Below are 19,392 nucleotides of genomic sequence, written 5' to 3'. Positions count from 1 at the left end.
TTCGCTGGTAGGAGGGTGCTGAGCAAGCATAACACAGTAGTCTAGAAAGGTATTTGTAGTCTTAGCTGAATTTTTTTAGATTTTGTGACATAGTTATCTCAAATTCTGTTTTCAGTCTCAAAGGCCATTCTTCTTGCTGTCACAAAGAATCTTCCTCTGTACAGCACAATAGGGATAACAAGATTAATTTCATTCTCAATTTAAGTTTAATTCCAAGGTAAAAATTGAAATGAGGCTGTAATGAACTTGAACTTATAGTTATTATGTCCTGCATGTTTATACAAGTGCTTGGACATAGTACAGGTATTTTCCAGACATGCCTCTGCACTGAAAATGTTTGTCTCTTGAGTGGATTAAAAACTGAAATTTTCTGCTTTGCTTGCTGTTACAGTTAATATAGTAAGAACACTTACAATTCAGCTCTTAGGTTTGAATCAGAGCCACCTAAAATACATATCCAAAAGAAGAAAATGTAATCGTGGTGGCTATCATGATGTGATAATTCTTGGAAACAATGAGTAAGACAAAGAGACTGATCCTCTGAAACAGAGATTGATTCAAATAGTTAAAACCATTTGGAAAGTAAAACGAACATGTTTCACAATCCCGTCTGCACTGTCTCCCACATATGTGAATTTGGACAGGTATGTCTTTTCTAAAATACTGGTTTGTGCCACATCCATTTAATATACTCATCAACAAACAGCCTTATCTGCAATAAAACTAGAATAGCTCTGGCAAAGTCAAAGGAAATGCACCAACAAACACTGGCTAGAAATATGCTATCAGAAGGAGGTCTCTGGTGTTTGCTGTCCCGTCCCCTGCCCCAAGCAGACGCACCTGCCATATCACAAGCATGGAAGGGAATGTGGATCTTTGTGTTGCTGGGATCAGTCCTTGCTGGCCGGTCTGTTCTGCACTAAGAGCCCAGGCAATGAGTTAAATTGAAAAGCATCTTCTCTCCATGTATTTGGCTTCTCTAGGGATGGATGAGGTGAGAAACCTTCCAAAATGTGGCTTTCTATAGTGTGGACTTGACCAATCCCTATGGTAACATGTAACCAGGTGGGCTAAGGAGCCCACTCTGGGCCAGTAGAAGTCAAAAGACTTTTTCCCAGATAGGACCAACACCTGCTGTTATTGTGGGCTACTTTATGCAAATACTACCACTTTATTATTGCTGCATTGTGAAATGCATTAAGTATCCAATTTCCTTTGTAAATGAAGCAATGTATTACCTCAATAGCTACTTTTGAAGCTATCTCCAACTTAAAACACAGATGTTAAAGCTAATGGAACTAAATGAACCCTCTCTGAATTGTAATCCTTGAATAGCAAAGTAGTTTTAGTAGTGGTCTTTTTATTATAAAGTTTATTAAATGAAATACACACTACGATGGGGAGGAAAAAGTCAAATGATCCTTTATGGCAAAAATAAAAACTTGCTATCCATACTCTGTTGGGTATGGAATGCCAGAAGAGAAATGAAAAGACATTTAATCTTGTTGCAAAGCTTAATGTTCTGTACCACATCGTAACAGTCAAAAATAGACAATCACTTGCTCATAAACCTTTTTTCTTTTATTCGCATTACAGAGGAAAATCAAGACTGCCCTTTAAAAATAGTCTGCAGTCAAGTGAGCTTGAAAGTCTGTGTTCTTAACCATTGTGTTGGACTGTATTTATGGTGCTAGAAAGAAAATCTGAGGCTTGCGGGGTTCATTTTGTAAATGATACACTGGTAGCACAAGTATGGGCTGGCACCTGTAAAGTCTGTAAAGGTGGTGGTGGTGGGGGGGGGCGGAAACATTGGTCAATTAACCATTGGAGAAATATTTCCCAAAGCCCTTTGAATTCATTGCAGCACTCATAACAAGCTGTTTCTATCGTAAAACTTCAGATACTTACGGTGTGAATATCTAGGTTAAGAATTCAGATTCCCAGTACACACCATGAAGGCTGGTTAACCACCCAATTTAAGGTCTCTCAAGGCATTCTGTGGATGTTCTGTAGACATATGGGAAGCCTGGGCTTCTAAATTTGTCCTAAAGACCCAAAGACTCACCACTCTGGGTTAGCTCTATTGCATTACATGAAGTGACCAAATTTTCCCAGCGCTTCTACCTGAGTAAAATCTTCAGCTACAAACAAATGCCATTATCCTAAACTGCTGTTTATATATATTGGTGGCGAACTTTTTAATTTGACAACTCTTCTGAACATAATTACTTTGAGCTTACATAATTTTGGAAACACTATGAATTCCGCAACTATTTAACCATTTTAAGTAAATAGATTTTTTTTTTTCCCCCCAAGACTTTTCCAGTGTTTCAGTAAATGTTGTGCTAGTTTTTCCACCATTGTGATTTGAGGTATTTACTTTTTCAAAAGAACTTACTCATGGCTATTTTTCCATAGTAAAAATATGCAGTTAATCCTTTGAATGAAAGGGAGAGGAAGCTTTCTACATAAAATATCTCCTCTTTAGGGAAGCAAAAGTTTGGTAGAGAAGTCTGTCCTTGCCCTCAGGTTGCCTGTGACTTCTTCAGTCGTTAATTATTCAGAACTCAAGAGAACATTATTGGCCCAATGTAAAACTGTCATTTTTCCACTGAAATTTCCAGTATCTGTAAGTAATTCCATTTTAGGATGGATTATCATGTTTTAATTTTTCTACAGTGTTCTGTATGCATTTCATTACAATATACCATCTCTGGGAAAATGTCATTATTTCATACACTGAAGTATTCTGTCTGCATTGATGTGCATACTCAACTGGCAAGTGCATTTGCTGGCCTGCACTCACATGCTTTGAGCTGTGTTTGCATCTTGTATCTGCCATCCTTAAATACTCATGCAAAGAGCAAAACTGAGTGAAACTCATTTAGAGCCCTTCTGCTACTTGTTTGCTTTAACTGTGTTTTAAGAGAGGAGGGATGGTAGTACTAATCTAGTGGTAGATAAACTGTGCACAAGCCAACTCTGCCCCCTGTGTGTCTTAATCAGAGAACAAGAGAAGCCTGTAGCTTGGCAGTGATAATTTTTAAAAATTACTTTTGCTGTTTAATTTCAGCTTTTGTATTTGTTTGATTGTATTTAAGCTGTCAGTAGCAGCGAACTAATGGCACGTTACAGAATTTATTTTTAACTAACACAGAATTAAATAGTAATAAAATGAGACAAGCGTGGTTCCAGCCTCTTTTCCATGTGTCGGCTGGGCTCCAGTGAGATGATGTGAAGCTGATTTAGTTTTTAGTAAAGGTTAATTGAGAGTAAAACTATGAGAATGGTTGAGATATTTTAAAAAAGAACATTATATACCTGTCCACATGTATTTATGTTCACAGCAGAGGATGATTCAAGCAGTCTGAAAGTCTTGGTATCTGCTGTGATCCTACTGGTGTGGTAAATGTATGCTAGAAAGGGAAGTTGTTTAGTTACTAGAAGCCTGTAAGTGCTGTCCCACAGCCACTGAAACCACGCATTAACCAAAGGACAAGGAGAACAGCAACCCCCTCAGATCAGAGTAGGTAGCTGCACTTTTTTGTATTTAATTGGCCATGAGCAACTCTAGAGAGGCCTGTGACTGCTGACACATCTCCCTGGGTGGACAGGCAGCGTCATTCCCCATGACATTAATGTGGCATATGTTACAAGATAATTGAAGGGCATTAGCATTTGTTAGAAATTAAAAGGGAAGCAGAATTACTTATGTCCTGCCATTGTCATGGGCATTTGGGGGATGAAGTGTTTCTCATTAACAACCTATGTGCTTTTTGGCTCCACTGTAGATTTTTCTGTTCAACTCTTGGCCTCTGGCTCAGTTTTTCAAGCCAAATACTCCAAGCATGTGAATGAGCCTTACTGGTTTTTGTAGTGATTAAAAACATGACCAGGAACATGAGTAATAACAGGATTAATGTTTCAGACTTGACTGGGTTGTGAGAACTGCATTCTTAGAGTGTCAAATAGGATGTGCTGAAATTGCCACTAGCACAATCTCATTCAGTGTTGTGTTCTAGGGATACTGAAGTTATTTCAAAAGACAGGGTTTTTCTGGAAAATTTAGCAACTTTATAAGTGGGAGCACCATGAGAGAATGTGTTCCTGAAGTGATTCTTGAAGTGTTTTCCTTTCAGCATACAAAATAAGGGAAATAAAATAAATATATTTGATAATTTAATTCAGGTCAAGAAGTAAATTAGCATTTTTTTCATCTGTCAGTGACTTATTTCTTAGTTAAGTGATGCTGCCAGTGTAGCAAACTCTTCCATTTGAGAAGTCCTGAATGTAGTTTATAGAGCAAGTGCTGAGAGCTGCATCTTTGATCTTTGGCAAACTGTTAATTACTATGACTGCACTGGGCCAAATCAAGTCCGTAATTTCTTTGTAACACTAAGGAAAACGTAGCATTATTATGGAGAGGAAGGTATTTGCCCCTATGTTATAATCTGGTTATTCCTTGCAGCTAACAAAGGCTTAGGGATGCAGAAGCTAAACACACTGCTTATGGAATCTTTTGTCTGTAGCAACTGCAAATCTTCAAAAGGTCATTTTCTCTGGAAACTGTAGGAGCAAAACTGTATTGGTTTTCATCGCTTCACTCTCTTCATCAGTACAGTGCTATTTTTGCCTAGAAAGTGGTGGTCTATGCTAATATGAGATATGATGAAGGGAACTGGAAGAGTATGTTTGAAATTTGCTGAAAAACCTACAGCAGCATTTGACGTAAACTTTACCTTACAAATGTGAGTGGTGGCAACAAACAAAGAGAAAAAGCTTAGAAAAATATACAGATATGTTGTTTAAAAAATTCAGCTTCAGTTTTCCTCCTTGCTACTTGGGGAAGAAAAATACTCCCTTCTCTGAACAGGCTTCAAAAAACTTTGGCCGTCTTCTAAATCAATACTAAATGAAAACAAGTACAGAGAAAACAGTCACATCCACTCTCTTAATTTTCCATAGAAAGGATTTGTTCTTCAAAGTCTCTCTATAATATCTGTTAGCAGAAAAGAAAACAAATGTTTTCAAGACACTTCATGAGAGTTTCAGCCCAGCCCTGTCATTTCCTCTGAAGGGTGTGAGTGGAAGTAGTGCATTTGGGGTTCAATTAGGAGGTTGCTTGCATTTTATAAAACTTAGTTATGATTAAAATCAACCAGCCAAAGAAAAGAGAAGGTGGTTGATTGATAGGACTGTTGGGGTGCTATCTCCAGATTGCTGCAGTCTGCATCCCTGCCTGTGCATTTTTGGGTAGGTGGCTTTGGTTAATGGCCGAAGTAGGGGAGCTGACTTTGCCATGTGTAGTGCTTCTGGTACCAATACTTGTGGACCAGCTGGAATCAGGTTTAGGTGCATCTTTTGTGATCAAGGAATCAACACATGCACTTAACTTGCCTTACTTTAATACACCCACATATTGGGTGTGATACTGGCACTCAAAGAATGCTTGAGATCAGAACAGATCAGATCTCAAACTGGTTTTGTGTTTAAAAAAAAATAGTATGTTGGTTGAAAGTAATTTAAGAACTGGCATTATTTACTTGAAATGGAAGAATAGTTTTCAGGTATTTTCTATGATTTATTTTATGTCTCACCCATTGTTTAATCCCACAAAGAGGTTATGTGAATTGGTGTCATAAATCAGAAGTAGTCACATTCTTCCTTTAATATACTGAAATTGTGGGTATAAAACACAGTATTCAAATTTATACTGATTGCTGTTCAAGACCATCCTTACTTAATATGATCCAAATTACAAATGAAACAAAGTAATACTCAGTTTACACCAACAGTTCTCTCTCACTTTTTGTCATCCTACCCATACATTTGAACATCTAGAAATCAGTGTCAGTTTTTACGCATCATTCTTCATGCATGACTGTTTAGTTGTACAGCAAGCCTTTTCTGCTGCTTAAGTCAGCTTTGCCACTTATCTTCACTGTGGGGAAAAAAAGGCTAAAAAAAATCTTTGCCAAAAGAAAAGAGTTGATTCATAAAATTTTTCATGATCAACAGAAAGTATTTAAAACCTGATTAGACATATGAAAGGGAAAATTTATCATGTTTCTCTGTGCTATGTGAGCTAAATGTATAATCATACCCTTGGTAAAAACCCCCTTGCTATGGCAGAAAGAGAGTGGAAATAAGTGTGACTCACTGGCCAATTATACGAGTGCCGTAACCTTATGGTAGGGAAATGTCTTGTGTATTCAGAGCTTACTTGAAGAATGCGGTTATCATTATTTCACGCATGCTCAGATCACTAAGAAACCTGAGATTGGGGTTGTGGGTTGGTTGTATTTATTTTGTTCGATTGTTTTCCTGCACAAAGACATAGATCACGTTTGCTTTGATATTGGTTGCAAGTTGGATTGAATTTCAAACTTTGCAAAAGAAGTTTGTCACGGAAGATTTTGCAATTTTGTCCTGAGAATGTCCCATATATGTAATCCAAATACTTTATATAAGAGTGTCTGGGAAGATTATTAGAACTATATCTTTTTGATAAAAACAGAAACCTTTGTAGAATTGATGTGTAATACTGCACAGCGGTATTGGTAAATAGTTTAATAGAATGAAACAGCAAATCCTTTACTTGGGGTATAATAGAGGTGAAAATAATGTTTCAAAACCCACTCAGCTGTCTTGACAGGTAAAGAAGCAACTCTCTTGCAAACCCATCATTCCTCAGTTCTGAAGCTAATCTCTCACACAGTTACCAGAATGACTTTGCAAGACTTGAAGTCTCTGTCTATACTTAAAAAGTAAAAGCCACTGGAGGTTATTTCTAGGACACGATCTCAGTGATTTTTATTATTTTTTTTAATACAGTGAAATTATTACATGTTTCCTGCCATAATTTTAGTAGATTTTAGCACTCTTCTAGGTGGTTCATGGGCAGTTTGGGAGTTTGCAAAACCAAGGGACTGTTCCCATATAGTGGCCTCTGGTTGGCAATCTCTTTTGGCAGATAGGAGGACACAGGCACGTAATGTGAACTTGGTTTTGTTATTCTGCTGCAGTGGGGGGCAACTGCTGCAGGTGAGTTTAAAGTGCTCGTGTAGGTATCTTAAAAGCATCAGTGAGGTAAATGGGTTGTGATTTCTAACTGGAATGTTTTGTTTATTTTTATTATTATTTTGTCACTGTATGAATTTTGTAAATGCTACTATTTTATCCCATAGTTACTCCTTAATGTCAGGGGAAAAAACATTCTTGCAGGTGTTCTGTATCAGTCACAAAGGAAAATATTAATTCTATTGCAATCAGCAGAGATTTCTGAGGTGTTGAGACTAAGACTGATGCAGATGTCTATTATTAAATAGCATATGGTTTGTGCATATTAGATATAAAGCTTGAAGCTGCACCTTCATCTCTTCTTTAGAGTTAATGATATGTTAAAAGTAAACATGGACAAACAGTAGGGTTTTTGCTCTTTGGTGAGCCAGCAGTTTTAGGACAGAAGATACCAAGCTGGACATCTTTCTGTTTTTCAGATCTATCTGAAATGCTGTCTAAAGAAACTAAAAAACCTAGTGTTTAATATTCTAGCATTTTCTTTCTGACTTCTTCCAGTGCAGACCAATATTGAAACAAAAATTGCATTCATAAACAAGAAGTCAAATTATTTGTCTTAGATTCTCCACCTTACTGGGCTGAAACTGTCAGTCATGGTCTGATGTCATAAACTGAACTCAGTTCACCTGTACTGTACTTTCAGGAAATTTATTATATGGCAAACAGTAATTGAGCTCTAGCTGTATTCTCTAATTTTGGTAAGTAACAAAATACCTCACTTGGGAGCTATTTTTATTGTTACTAGACTGTCATCATGTGAATAAACAAATGGTGATTTGATGTTTCATCATTGCACGCTAGCAAACCATAGATAAGCACATGCTGCACTTTTTTTTTGTAAGTATGGGTATTTTCTTAAATTTTGTTTCAGAATTAACTTAGTGCCTTCCTCTTAATCTAGAAGAGGACATATAAGCAGAGAATAAATTGTGGATACATGCTTCAAATGTAAGAATCCACATTGTCACTTCAGAAAGAAGGATGCTGCAGAGCAGGGTTGGAGGGAGATGTTTCCGCAGCCCAGAACAGGAGTGAGTTGTGCTGTTTTGTTGGCTGTGATTGTGGGATGTGCCTCTCTTTCACTTGACCTGGGAAATCCAATAATAGCTAAACTGATAAAACTTGGTGGGAAATTTTGACACTTTTAATTAGTTTTACTTTAATGAGAACATGTATATAGCAGAGGGAAAGACAGTAACTGCGGAAATTGAATTTGAACTTGACCATTCCTTCCAAAGTATCCATGTATGCAATTGCATAAAATAATAGGGTTTTCCTGGATGTGGTTGTGTGCACGGAAAGCGTCTTCCTGCCTCTTATTAAGTATTACTGCAAGAAGAGTGCGTTGACTAATCTATTCCTCATTACTGAACTATGGTGGCCTGTGACCACAGCTGAGCCTCCAGCACCCTGCTGTTTCTGGCCAGTTTCTCAAAATTGAGTCTCACTTTCTGGACAAACAGAGGACCCATAGTAACACTGCTATTGTTTTGAGCACAAAAATCCCAAATTGCTGTTTTTTGGGAATATTAACTGTTTTTCAAGATCTATGTGTCATGTCATTATGGTTACATCATGAATCTGCTGCTTGGTCAAACTTAGTGGACAAGCCCCATGTTATATGATGTGTTCTCCCTTTTACTTTTTAATTAATGACATTGGAAAATTAACATGTTATAACCAAACAGGGGAGAGAAGGGAGGAGTAGGGAAATAGAGGATGATGACAAAAGTAAAAAGAACAGGGAAAAGAATTGTGGTACAAAAGGTAAAACAAAAAGAGGAGGTTAGTAAGACAATTTGATAAACATATTAGATTGTTTGTATTGTTGATGTATGTTTAAACAGCAGCTTTCTCCAGATCACTGACTGAATTAATCAGTATTCTTAGATATGAGACCACTCTTCACTTTCAGTAGTACCAATTCATTGTTTTGAATCAGAGTAGAGCAGCAAAAATGGATTTTTAGCATCTTTTATTTAACGTGATCTAGAAAACTTGTAAGTTATTGACAACAGTATGAATCAGAAAAATCATTATTGTAAAGGTCACGGATACAGAAAATTTCTCTGGTTCCCTTTCTATACCTTCCATTTTGAAAAAAATGCAGAAACATTTTTTGGGTTTTTTTGCAAATTGTTGGAAGCTTCATTGTATCAACAACATAAAGGACTGTTGCCCAGTATTCCCTTATGTTTTTTTCTGAGTTCTGGTTTGATTCAGCAATCCTACAGGACTGGGCTGAGATATTTATTTCCTTCTCAATCACATTTTATTTTTCCAGATGTCGTGTTGCAGCATCTTGATAATGGCCAGGAGATGTTCACAAGGATCTCATCTTTCCCTTTTGAAAAAGTTAAGGCTACTTTCTAGAAATGTAGTGCTGTGTGTTAAAACAGTTGCTTTTTCTCTGAAGCATTTCGGTTAATGGTAGTAATATGTATAATGTAGAAATTAATCTGCTTTCACTCTAAAAAGCAGACAGTATTCTGTTTAAAATCTTTGAGAGGGCTGAAGAGAAGCTGAGAAGCTGAAGCAGAGAAGCTACTTCTTAAAAGATCTGGATTGTGATAGTCTTAAATTAAAACAAAACCAAACCAAACAGGTTAAACAGGCAAAATTGTGTAAGATTGAGAGCTGTTAGCAATCCCTTCTATTTGAAGCTTCATTGTATCAACAACATAAAGGACTGTTGCCCAGTATTCCCTTATGTTTTTTTCTGAGTTCTGGTTTGATTCAGCAATCCTACAGGACTGGGCTGAGATATTTATTTCTCATCTTTGCTGCTGTTTTGGAAGGGATTAAAGAGAAACATCTCACTTTTGCCGTTTTTCTGTGTCAGCACTGGAGTTTGACAAGAAAAACTCGGAAGGCCCAGAAACTGCTTGCTTGAGTCTGTTTGCAAAAAAGGAAAATTTTCCCAAAGTGCATGTGATATAAGGCACGAATTCAGACTGAAGTAACTGCTAGCACATGAGATCCTTGTGTTGCTAGAAAGCTGCCTATCTGTACTACCTGAAGCACTGCTTTAGGACAATTTAGCATTTCCAGTAATGCTAATAGCTGGAGCTAGAAAAGGTCTAACAAGAGAAGCATATATCCCAAAGTGTTAAGATGTGTCTCCTCCAAACTCTTGTACAGGGCTGGCTGAGCAGTGTGACTGATAATCAAGAGCTAGAGTGCACCCTCGTAGGTGTTGCTTGACTTTATAAGGACTCTTGTGAGGCATCTTCTTCCCTCATGCTATTTTCATTATCTCTGCTCCACTGCTTAGAGGTTCAAACAATTTATCATCTGAATTAAAAGGCAATAGCAAATACCTGCTGTTTTGCCTTTGTCTCATGTGATAGACATGCTGCATTATCCCAATAGGAGTTTAAGATGATAAAACATCAAGTGAGATAGAAGGCAGACTGAAATGGTTATATCCTCATTAAACTTACAACACCCTTGGCTGTTATGATGTATTTGTGCTCTGTTATAAGCCTCAAATGAACAGTTTGAAACTAAACGAATAAAAAAGTACTATAGGATAGAGAGCTGTTCGTGACTGTATTACGGATTTAGAAGCTTTCACTATTCCTATTAAAATTGTGTGTGTGTGAGAAATACAGACTTACTGGATATTTTAAGAGTTGTTGTCTTTGCCCTTTGGTGTGAGTGCGGAACTCTTAGAGTATGGTTTGTGATAGAAAGAGCATCTAAAACTAAGGCTATCCGTCACACCATAATAAGGTCAGATACTGCTCCATTCTGGCTGAACTGAGTGTCAGTCAGAAGCCAAATAAATCCAGCTGACATGGCACCAGCTGGATTCATGCTGTTTGCAGTAAAACTTCTACGGGTTTTGATGAGCCAGGGGAAGCAGAATTGTCACACTACTGACAGCTGAGTATAAGGCCTCGCTTTGTTTAACTAGGTACATTAGTCACTGCGGAGAACACTTTAAGACATGTTAGAAGACATTGTCACTGCAGTGCATTGAAAAGTATTAGCAGAGCTTAGCAAGGCAGCTGGCCGTGATCAAATATTCCTCTTAAATTAAAAGCATGTTTAGGTATTCTGCTCAGCCTGTTCTTAGGTAGCTAATAATGGAGCTGGATCCTCTTGCTCTATTTTGAGGATGTCTTATTGAATCACGTATAGAGTGATGTGACTAATTTGTGGTACAGAAGTCCCTGTGCATCAGCTGTTCACTGTGGTTTTCCTGGGGGTAAGATAGTACTTTTTATGTTGAAAGACACTGATCATTCTTTTCAGCATATCAAAGAACAAATGTACTGTAGACTTTTCTATTGAAAAAAAATAGTAGAACAAGTGGCTTTAATCTGTATTTCCATCATTACATCTACGTAAAACTCACTGATGCTAATGGGGCTTGTAGCAACATAGATAAAAGACAGTCACACTGTCAATGAAATATGGAGCAAAACAAAATAGGGCACACCACAGAAGTAGGAGGGTTCATTCCCATAGGGGCTGCCCACAAGCATGTCACTCAGCCTGCTTGGAGTAAGCTGTTGGTGTGCAAAGCTGTGGCTCTCCGGAGTGAAGTACCTGACAGCGGCTAATGCAGTGGCTGCACACACTTGCTGAACACCAAACTTAGTTGCTGCCCAGATAGATCTTTTCAGAAAGGTGCACATGTGAAGTCTGGGATGGAAGACACCCATCAGGACAGTCCAAAAGCACCCATGGCTCTGGGATTGGGAAGGAACAGGAGGGACTCAGGGCTGCACTAGAACTCTCAACTCTAGGCATCACGGGGGTAAGCTGAAACGAGCAGGCTCACCTCAAATTGTAGAAAAAGGGTGAGGGAACAGTGCAAAGGAGTTGAAGAGGCAGAATTGTGGGATTCTGTGGAGATTAAGAAAGGAAAAGGAAAAATAGCAAGTAATGTGTTTTCTAAAGTACACAGAAATATATGGTAAAGGACAACATTAACAAAGAGCAATACATTGAGTCCTCACAACTGATCACAAATTATAACATTGCCATTGTGAACAGAAGGGGAATGATGTTCTGGAGGTGGACCCTGAGACAAAGGTGTGAGCTGGGTGGTCCAGTACAGAACAGAGAATTACTTATTTCCATGTAAGCCACAGTGTTGACAAGGCCAACGTAACATACAGTTAGCTTTGTTCCTTGACAGTTTATGAGAGTATTTTGTCAAAAATAGTGTTTGCATTCTATCCATGGACACTTCAAAAGTATAGACCAAAAGCAGCAGGCACACTGGCACCAGTAATTGCTTTGACCTAGGTTCAGATATTAGGGATTTTAATTTTTATCTTTAATTTTGCTGTTTAAAATAGTATGGATTGTCTTTATTAGTGTAACATACAGACTGAATGTTCAAAGAAAGAAATTAAGTGTATTTTGGAAGTCTTCTTTAAAAGGAAGACTGTGCAAAGAATGGTTTTGGTCAGCCCTTTTCCTAGGATCCCACCTAAATGCAGTTCTTGCACCTCTCTTGCTATCCAGGCTCAAGAAACTCAACATTGTCTTTTGACACACAGGTCAGAAAGCAGGTTGTCTGATAGATGAAGTGGCTGCTGCTGTCTTTGCTGGAGTGGCATTAGAGCTGTACCCTTCTCATTTTACCTGAGACTGTGTGATATTACCTTTGCTGCCCTAGTCTCTTTATGGTCTGCCAGCATTTTCATTCTTGAAAAAACAACATACTTGGGACATGTGCATCTGAAAAAGCACTGTGTTGTAATCTGCTATATTTGGATGTTTAATCCACAGAGCAAAATGGAGAGTTATCTTTTCATCCCAGAATATTCATAGTAAATAGAAAAACAAAAATCTTATCACTATTATCCAAAGGAAAGAGTCCTGAGCATATGCAAATGAAAGTAAATTCAGCAGGATTAAAGAGGTATAGTCAAAGTATACATAAATCCACCTGTGGAGCAGCTATCAAGACTACAATAGTATAGATAGGCAATCATTTGAAGGTAGCTTGAGTAGAACTTTGCTGTAGGCAGGTAGTTCCTAGTTGACTGAACGAGGTACAAGGTAATTTTCTCACAGGAATGTAAGTGTGAGCCTTTAAATAAAAAGAACTGCTGTTGACTTCAAAACTGAATCACTAGCACTGATGAATTTTTGAATAAGTCAATTTACCAGCATTTAAAACTATTTTAGAATAGTTAATTCTTAAAAAAAAAAAATAGCACGTGCCCTTTCTATTTCTGCTTATTTCATTATAATGAAGCAGGACTGAAAAACCTGTGAACATCATGGAGACACTATTTTGTCAGTGTTGCATTGTGACATATTTGTGATCTCTTCTTTGCTTATTTGGTTTTTTTATATCCTCTATTTTTTTCTTTTAATTTCTGTTTGGTGTGTATGCTCATTTTACTGATAGTATAGCTCATCTCTTAAGTTATTTAATCTTGTGAATACTACTCTGAGGCACCTAGCAGTCTTAGTAATGTACTGGCCACTGAGTCTTCATGCCTCCCATATTGATTGTAGAACACAATAAATATATTGCAAGCACTTAGCCATTTTGATGAAATAGATTTATGCTATATAGTTTCACTTTGTCAAAATACCTACATGTTGGCTTTCTTTGCTGTTTAAATGCTCTTCTATTTGTTCCTAACTTCCCCTGTTTAACAGCAGACAAACCCAGGGAGCACTGAATGAATCGGATGATCCCGAAACAGGCTGTCTAACTGATAACAAGCCAACTTCTCGACACTTCTATCCTGTCGCCTTGCTGCTTGTCAGCTCACACTTGCTGGTTGTGTGGCTTATTTTAAGTCTTGCTTTGCTATTAGCCAAATATCAATAAACTTCATTCGTGTTCCTTTCTTTTCTACAAACAGCAACAAACTAACTTTAGAAAAAGGAATTATGCTGTATTATTTCTACAATCTCAGACCCCAAGGATTCATCTTTAATATACAAATGTCTGAAATGTACTATGTTTTCGTTATTTTTTTCTGAACTCTAAGAAGTATACTATGCATTGAGTGAATTGATTTGCTCTTTCTGTTCATGGTAAAGCTTTCCCACTGTAATTAGCTCAAAGAAAGCCCACTTACAATGCTGTCGCTGTATACAAGAAGATGTGAAATCCTGAATGCTTGAATCCCTCTTTCCAGAGTCATTAGTCTGAAAAAAATTTTTAAAAAAATGAAAAAAAAAATGCACAACACAGACTAACCCCTAGACAAATATTACAGGGTGGTGGTTTGTGAGATTTAACTTCCATTGTGTTACTTTCATGGTTACTAGCTGATGGGATCTTTTTTGTTTAACAAATGATTATTACTTTGCTACAACTAACTCTCTTCTGTCAACTAACTAAATGGAATAGAGTAAGTTCTGTTTTGTAATGAAATTAACCTGTTTGTAATTGTTGCTTTAGTTGCTTTTGCTTTCAAGACACTTTTCTATTCTTTTTAACTGAGTCCTGTTTATGTCTTGATGCACCACTTTGGCACTTGTGACTTTTGTACTGTATGTGAACAAACATCCTTCCTTTATAAAGCAGAGAGTTGGACTGGGCTGTTTGAAAAGCCATTCTTTTTTTTTCTTTCTTTCTTTTTTCATTGCAAAGCTGAACATGCAGGAAATGAAGCAGAGATGAAACTTTCCTTCACAAATCTCTAGGGCCAGACTTAATAAAATGCCTTATTCCTAGAATACCCATTTTTAGGGCAACGTGTACTCTCACATATATAGTAAACAATTTGAAAAAAAGTATGAGGAAGTTTAAAAGGCAAATATATTTCTGGAATTAAAATAAAATGTATCATTAGAGTATTTACATTTTTTAAACCTCAAGGGCAAATATATTAGGGGGGAAAAAAAATCTTATCACCTATTTCTGAGGGCAATAAATGTAACTGGGCCTGGCCTTGGATTTAATTTTGTAAGATGTATCATCACTTGTGGAAAACAAAAATGTAGAGTTGAATCTTTGTTATTTTTACTTCAACTGTTGCTGAAACTCTGCAATGAACAAATAAAGCATATTTATTTATTCTGTGTTTCATGAAGTTGTACTTTTTCCCCCTTTCACTAGAGAAGGATGCCGCATAGAGAATGTACAGAAGAATGTCAAATGCAGAAAGTATGCATTCAACATGATACAGCTGATGGCTTTCCCAAAGTACTACAGACCTCCAGAAGGGACATATGGAAAAGCTGACACCTAATTTAAACAAAAATGTAATCAGGAACTTATATCACTATGCTAATTAGTGCATATAAAAATGGCTCTCTATGACTTATTAATTGGGAATGTGTAACCAGTTGAGGTGTTATTTTTATCAGGTTTTATCATTTTACGTTAAAAAACCCCTCCAGTTAGTTGTTATGAAGTATCATCAAGAAGCAATGGACTGAATATTCTAAAAACCAAATATATTCAACTTTTCTTGGGGAAGTTGAAGCTTAGTATGACTCATAAGCCAACTGGAATTAGTTTTTTGAGTAGTTTGATCGAAGATTAAAAAGGGAAATGTCATTTGCTATAGGAACACAGTTAGCAATCTGGAAGGTGGCATTCTGACTCTGAACCAAAACCTGAGATTTTATTTAAGGGGTCTCTTGCTATTGGAAATAGTGTTTTCTGGAACCAGCATAGCACCAAGGTCATGATCACTAATGTTTAAATCCTTCACAGAAGGGTTTATGAAAGATGTTAATATCTGGGCTAAATATAATTTTGGTATTTACATGTAGCTTCTTTACATAAGCATGTTAACTACTTAATATGTTTTTAGTGATTACAGTCTGCAATTTCAATTATTACATTCTGGTTCCTTGCCGTTAACTTGGCTGTATCATTCTTGGTTTTCTGTACCACCACCAAACACCACTTAGTTCACTTTCACAAAAATCACATTGAAATCAGGGGGATTAATTCTTCAAGCAAGGTGGCCTGAATTTGACCTGTCTTGTTCCTGTTTTCTGTAAACCCTTAAAACTAAATTTTCTTCAGTGATTGGGAAAATTAGTTGTATATACAGGAGTTTATGTACCTTTAGGCTATAAAAATATGTGTGTTTTTATAGAGCCTAAGATAAGTGTTATGAGTAACCTACTGTATTAGGACTAGTTAGCCACTGCAGCTGATTTATATGGAATTTGTAATGCTGTATGCAGACACACCAGGATGAACTATCAGCTTTAAAAATGAATGTTAATCCTTCTGCCAGCTTGTGTTAGTCCTGAAATTTGTCTTGCAAATAACTTTCGTGTTTCCTAATTGTATCTATTTATTGCCTTCTCCTGCCTCTCAGAAAGAAACGCAGTGTTAACACCAAGTGTTAACTGCTTACTGACCTTTATGTAGTGCATTCATTTTGAGGAAAAAAAAAATCTCTAGCACAGAAGTGTGAGAATTTTACCCCAATGAAACTGCGCTGGGAATTTGGGCATCTGTAGGAAATTGTAATTGCCATGGATAAAGAAGTTAATGTTTGCTTGCTCCTATGGAAGTCCAAGAAATCTTGATGCACCGTAAGTTATAATTTGTTCTTTTTATTCCATTAGTGCCCATTACTGGATGTAAATCCATAACTGTACTATTAAAAATACATATTTAAGAACCTGATCCTGCAAACTCTAATTGGGTAATTACATGAAAATTATCCATAATGTGAATAAAGTTAAACTCATCTTGTATATTTGCAAGACCAGGCTTTGGGACACGTAGGAGAACATCAAGAAGGGATCCTTGTTCCAATGCTCATTGACTTCAGTGAAGTCAGGAGTTCACCTATACATTTACCTAACTGATTGGAACTTTTTTTCCAAAGTAAATTAGGTAATTTAAATAGTATATTTGTGCATTTGTTGTTCGTTTATATTATATAATGTGCTATCATGAATGACTTCTCTGTTCTTCTGGAATGTATTACTCCAACAGCAGATGTCAGGAGAGTTGGTGTTGCATCATAGATAAGCTCAGGCAGATAAGAATATACTAGCATGGGGGTTTTTTTGCTGTCATGTACCAGTAGAAGTAGGCGCTAGTCATTGGGTGGATAGATGTGTGCATTAATTTGGTTTTGGGTGTTTTACTGTTACGTAACTGATCTGTACAAAATTTGTTTGTGACTTTATAGAATGCAAATCTTCCTAAGTAATGTTTTGTTCTGTCAGACTATCACAGTAGCTCTCACTATCTGCCATGTGTATTGTTAGCTTAAAGAAATTACATGTACGGTTTAGAAGTAGTGTTAAATTCCTCATGCACCTCTGAAATAACTCCACAGATACACAGCAGAGAATGCTGGCCTTCCTATAGTAATTCTGAAACAATCTGTAAAAGTCTATGTGGCAAAGATATTCACTCATGGGTACTGCAGGTTCCTGTAGTTCTAAGTCCCATAGGCATTCTGTCAATTTCAAAATATGAAATTCTATCCATTTCCTTTTTATCAGGAACATAGTCTTTCACTATATTATCCCTCAGCATTTTAATCCCACTTGTGTTCTAAAATGCTGTAGTGACTATCATGTGACCTTGATATTTAAGATGTTTTCCACATTGAAGCCATGTTTTTGGAGTGGGAAAAAAAGAGGTATTGCTGTCCTCTATGTTCTAAGAGCCACTCCCAGTATGTTATTGTGAAATTAAATATTTTATTATCTGTTACGGATAATTAAGAAAAAAAACCAATCTGAATGTTGTAGTGAAACTTCATTGGGCTTGGGCCATTACAGAAGAGTCGGCTGCGTTTTGTGCTAAATAAAGCCGAACTTTTTAACGCCGGTGTTTTGACGGAAGCATCTTTTTGTAGGTCACGAGACCCTTGTAAAACCCGCTGACACGGTTCCAAGTGTCCTTCAAGAGCCTTATTGCTTCAGTACTGAAACAGGTTCAAATGTTTCCTTGTTTGGTGGCTGCCTGCTGTGCGCTCCTGCGGTCCATACAGGCAAAGGCCATGTCATCAAAACTGAGCTGTCTGCTCAGCACGGACTAGTGGCTTTTCTGGTTTGCCTTCTGTGAGGAAACAGAGGACGTTTTGCTGCACATTGGTAGTTACGTTACTTGGAGTACATTCAGTCTTTGTAGAAGCCACTTTAAGCCCTATGCATTATTTGGATGACTAACAGGGGACTTAAATCATCCCTCAGGTCTTCCACGTATTTTTGTAGTTCACTGTGAATATCAGAGGGGTAAAGTTAAGCAAATAAATTTCCATGAGGAAGCTACAGCATTTGTTTTGCAAAGGATTAAGGGAAACACATTGATCTTGGGGGTGAATTCATAGGAAATCTGCTCTCTTAAAACTTTTGTAAGCTATAAAATAACCTGCTTTGAGAGGAGGGCAGTTCTCAAGGGCTAGAGAACGAACATTCAAAAACATATCTGGCATCTAAAGCCAAATCCTGTCTTACAGAAGATATTATTTGTAGAAATAAGATCTGCCTCAAGGAATCCTAAAGTAAGGGCTTCTAGCTTTGAATATTTGTACAATGCTTATATGGGATTTTGTACCACAGACTAGTGTCTAAATAAAGAGCTAGCTTAAAATCCTAAAAAACATAAGGAAAGGAGAGTTCAAGTAACTTTTTCCCAGAGATTATGTAATATGTTACAAAACTTAACATGCATAGGCCTGAAATTATTAAGCAGGCAGGTCTTTTTTTCTCAAGCCTTCTTGTGGGGAATTTAAAATATGTTCTAATTAATGTTTATACTTTGGCTTTTACAGAGCAATTAGGAAATGGAAATTTCAAATTATGTTATCTGATCTTTGTCTATGTGAAGCTGTGCGTTTTGATGGAATACTAGCCACGTATGTGTTATATAGAACAAATAATTTAGGAGGACGGCTGAAACAAAATATTAACTGAGAAAGAGCCTTAACTGACTCCTTTGCAGTGATAGTTTTTGTATTGTCTGAATTTTGGCATTATGTAAGTGAAATAAGGAAATTAACCAACACTTTCTAAATCAATCAATCCTGATGCAGATGCACTGATTTGCAGTGAAATAAAACGTAATGGTATTCTAGATCATGACTAGTAATTCAGATATAAAGAAGTGCAACTTACCATTTTGAAGCCCACTATATAATATGCCTATGGTGAGCTTCAGAAAATAAGCTTATTTTTCTTTCTACTTTAAACACAAGTTCCAGGAAATTGTATGGTCCGCTTATAAAAAAAAAACTGAAAATCCACTGAATATCAGCTGGTATAATAAAGAAAGAAATCACATTTAAAACTATGCCGCAAAATTACTTCCATGAATTAATGTATGTTATTAGTTAAGAGTCTTAAAGGTATATTGTGTCAGTTGGCTATTGTGTAAACTTGAAACCAGTG

At 36.9% G+C, this 19,392-nt stretch overlaps 1 protein-coding gene across 2 annotated transcripts in view; it reads left to right on the top strand.

Moving 5' to 3' along the window:
• INPP4B (inositol polyphosphate-4-phosphatase type II B) overlaps positions 1-15,263 on the top strand; it is a gene marked incomplete at its 3' end in the record, with an annotated part of 269,087 nt that extends 253,824 nt beyond the window's left edge. Inside the window, exon 25 of one of the 2 annotated variants that reach the window (XM_080343115.1) lies at positions 15,131-15,263. In XM_080343115.1, the coding sequence (XP_080199241.1) occupies positions 15,131-15,263 (133 nt within the window). Of the gene's footprint in view, positions 1-13,716; positions 13,892-15,130 lie in introns of those variants that run through there. The other variant, XM_080343114.1, reaches the window with a different exon arrangement.
• Between the last annotated feature and the right edge of the window lie 4,129 nt (positions 15,264-19,392).

This window comes from Nesoenas mayeri (genome assembly GCF_963082525.1).
Source record: "Nesoenas mayeri genome assembly, chromosome: 4".
NCBI lineage: Eukaryota > Metazoa > Chordata > Aves > Columbiformes > Columbidae > Nesoenas > Nesoenas mayeri.
This window is presented reverse-complemented; position numbering and strand designations above follow the sequence as displayed.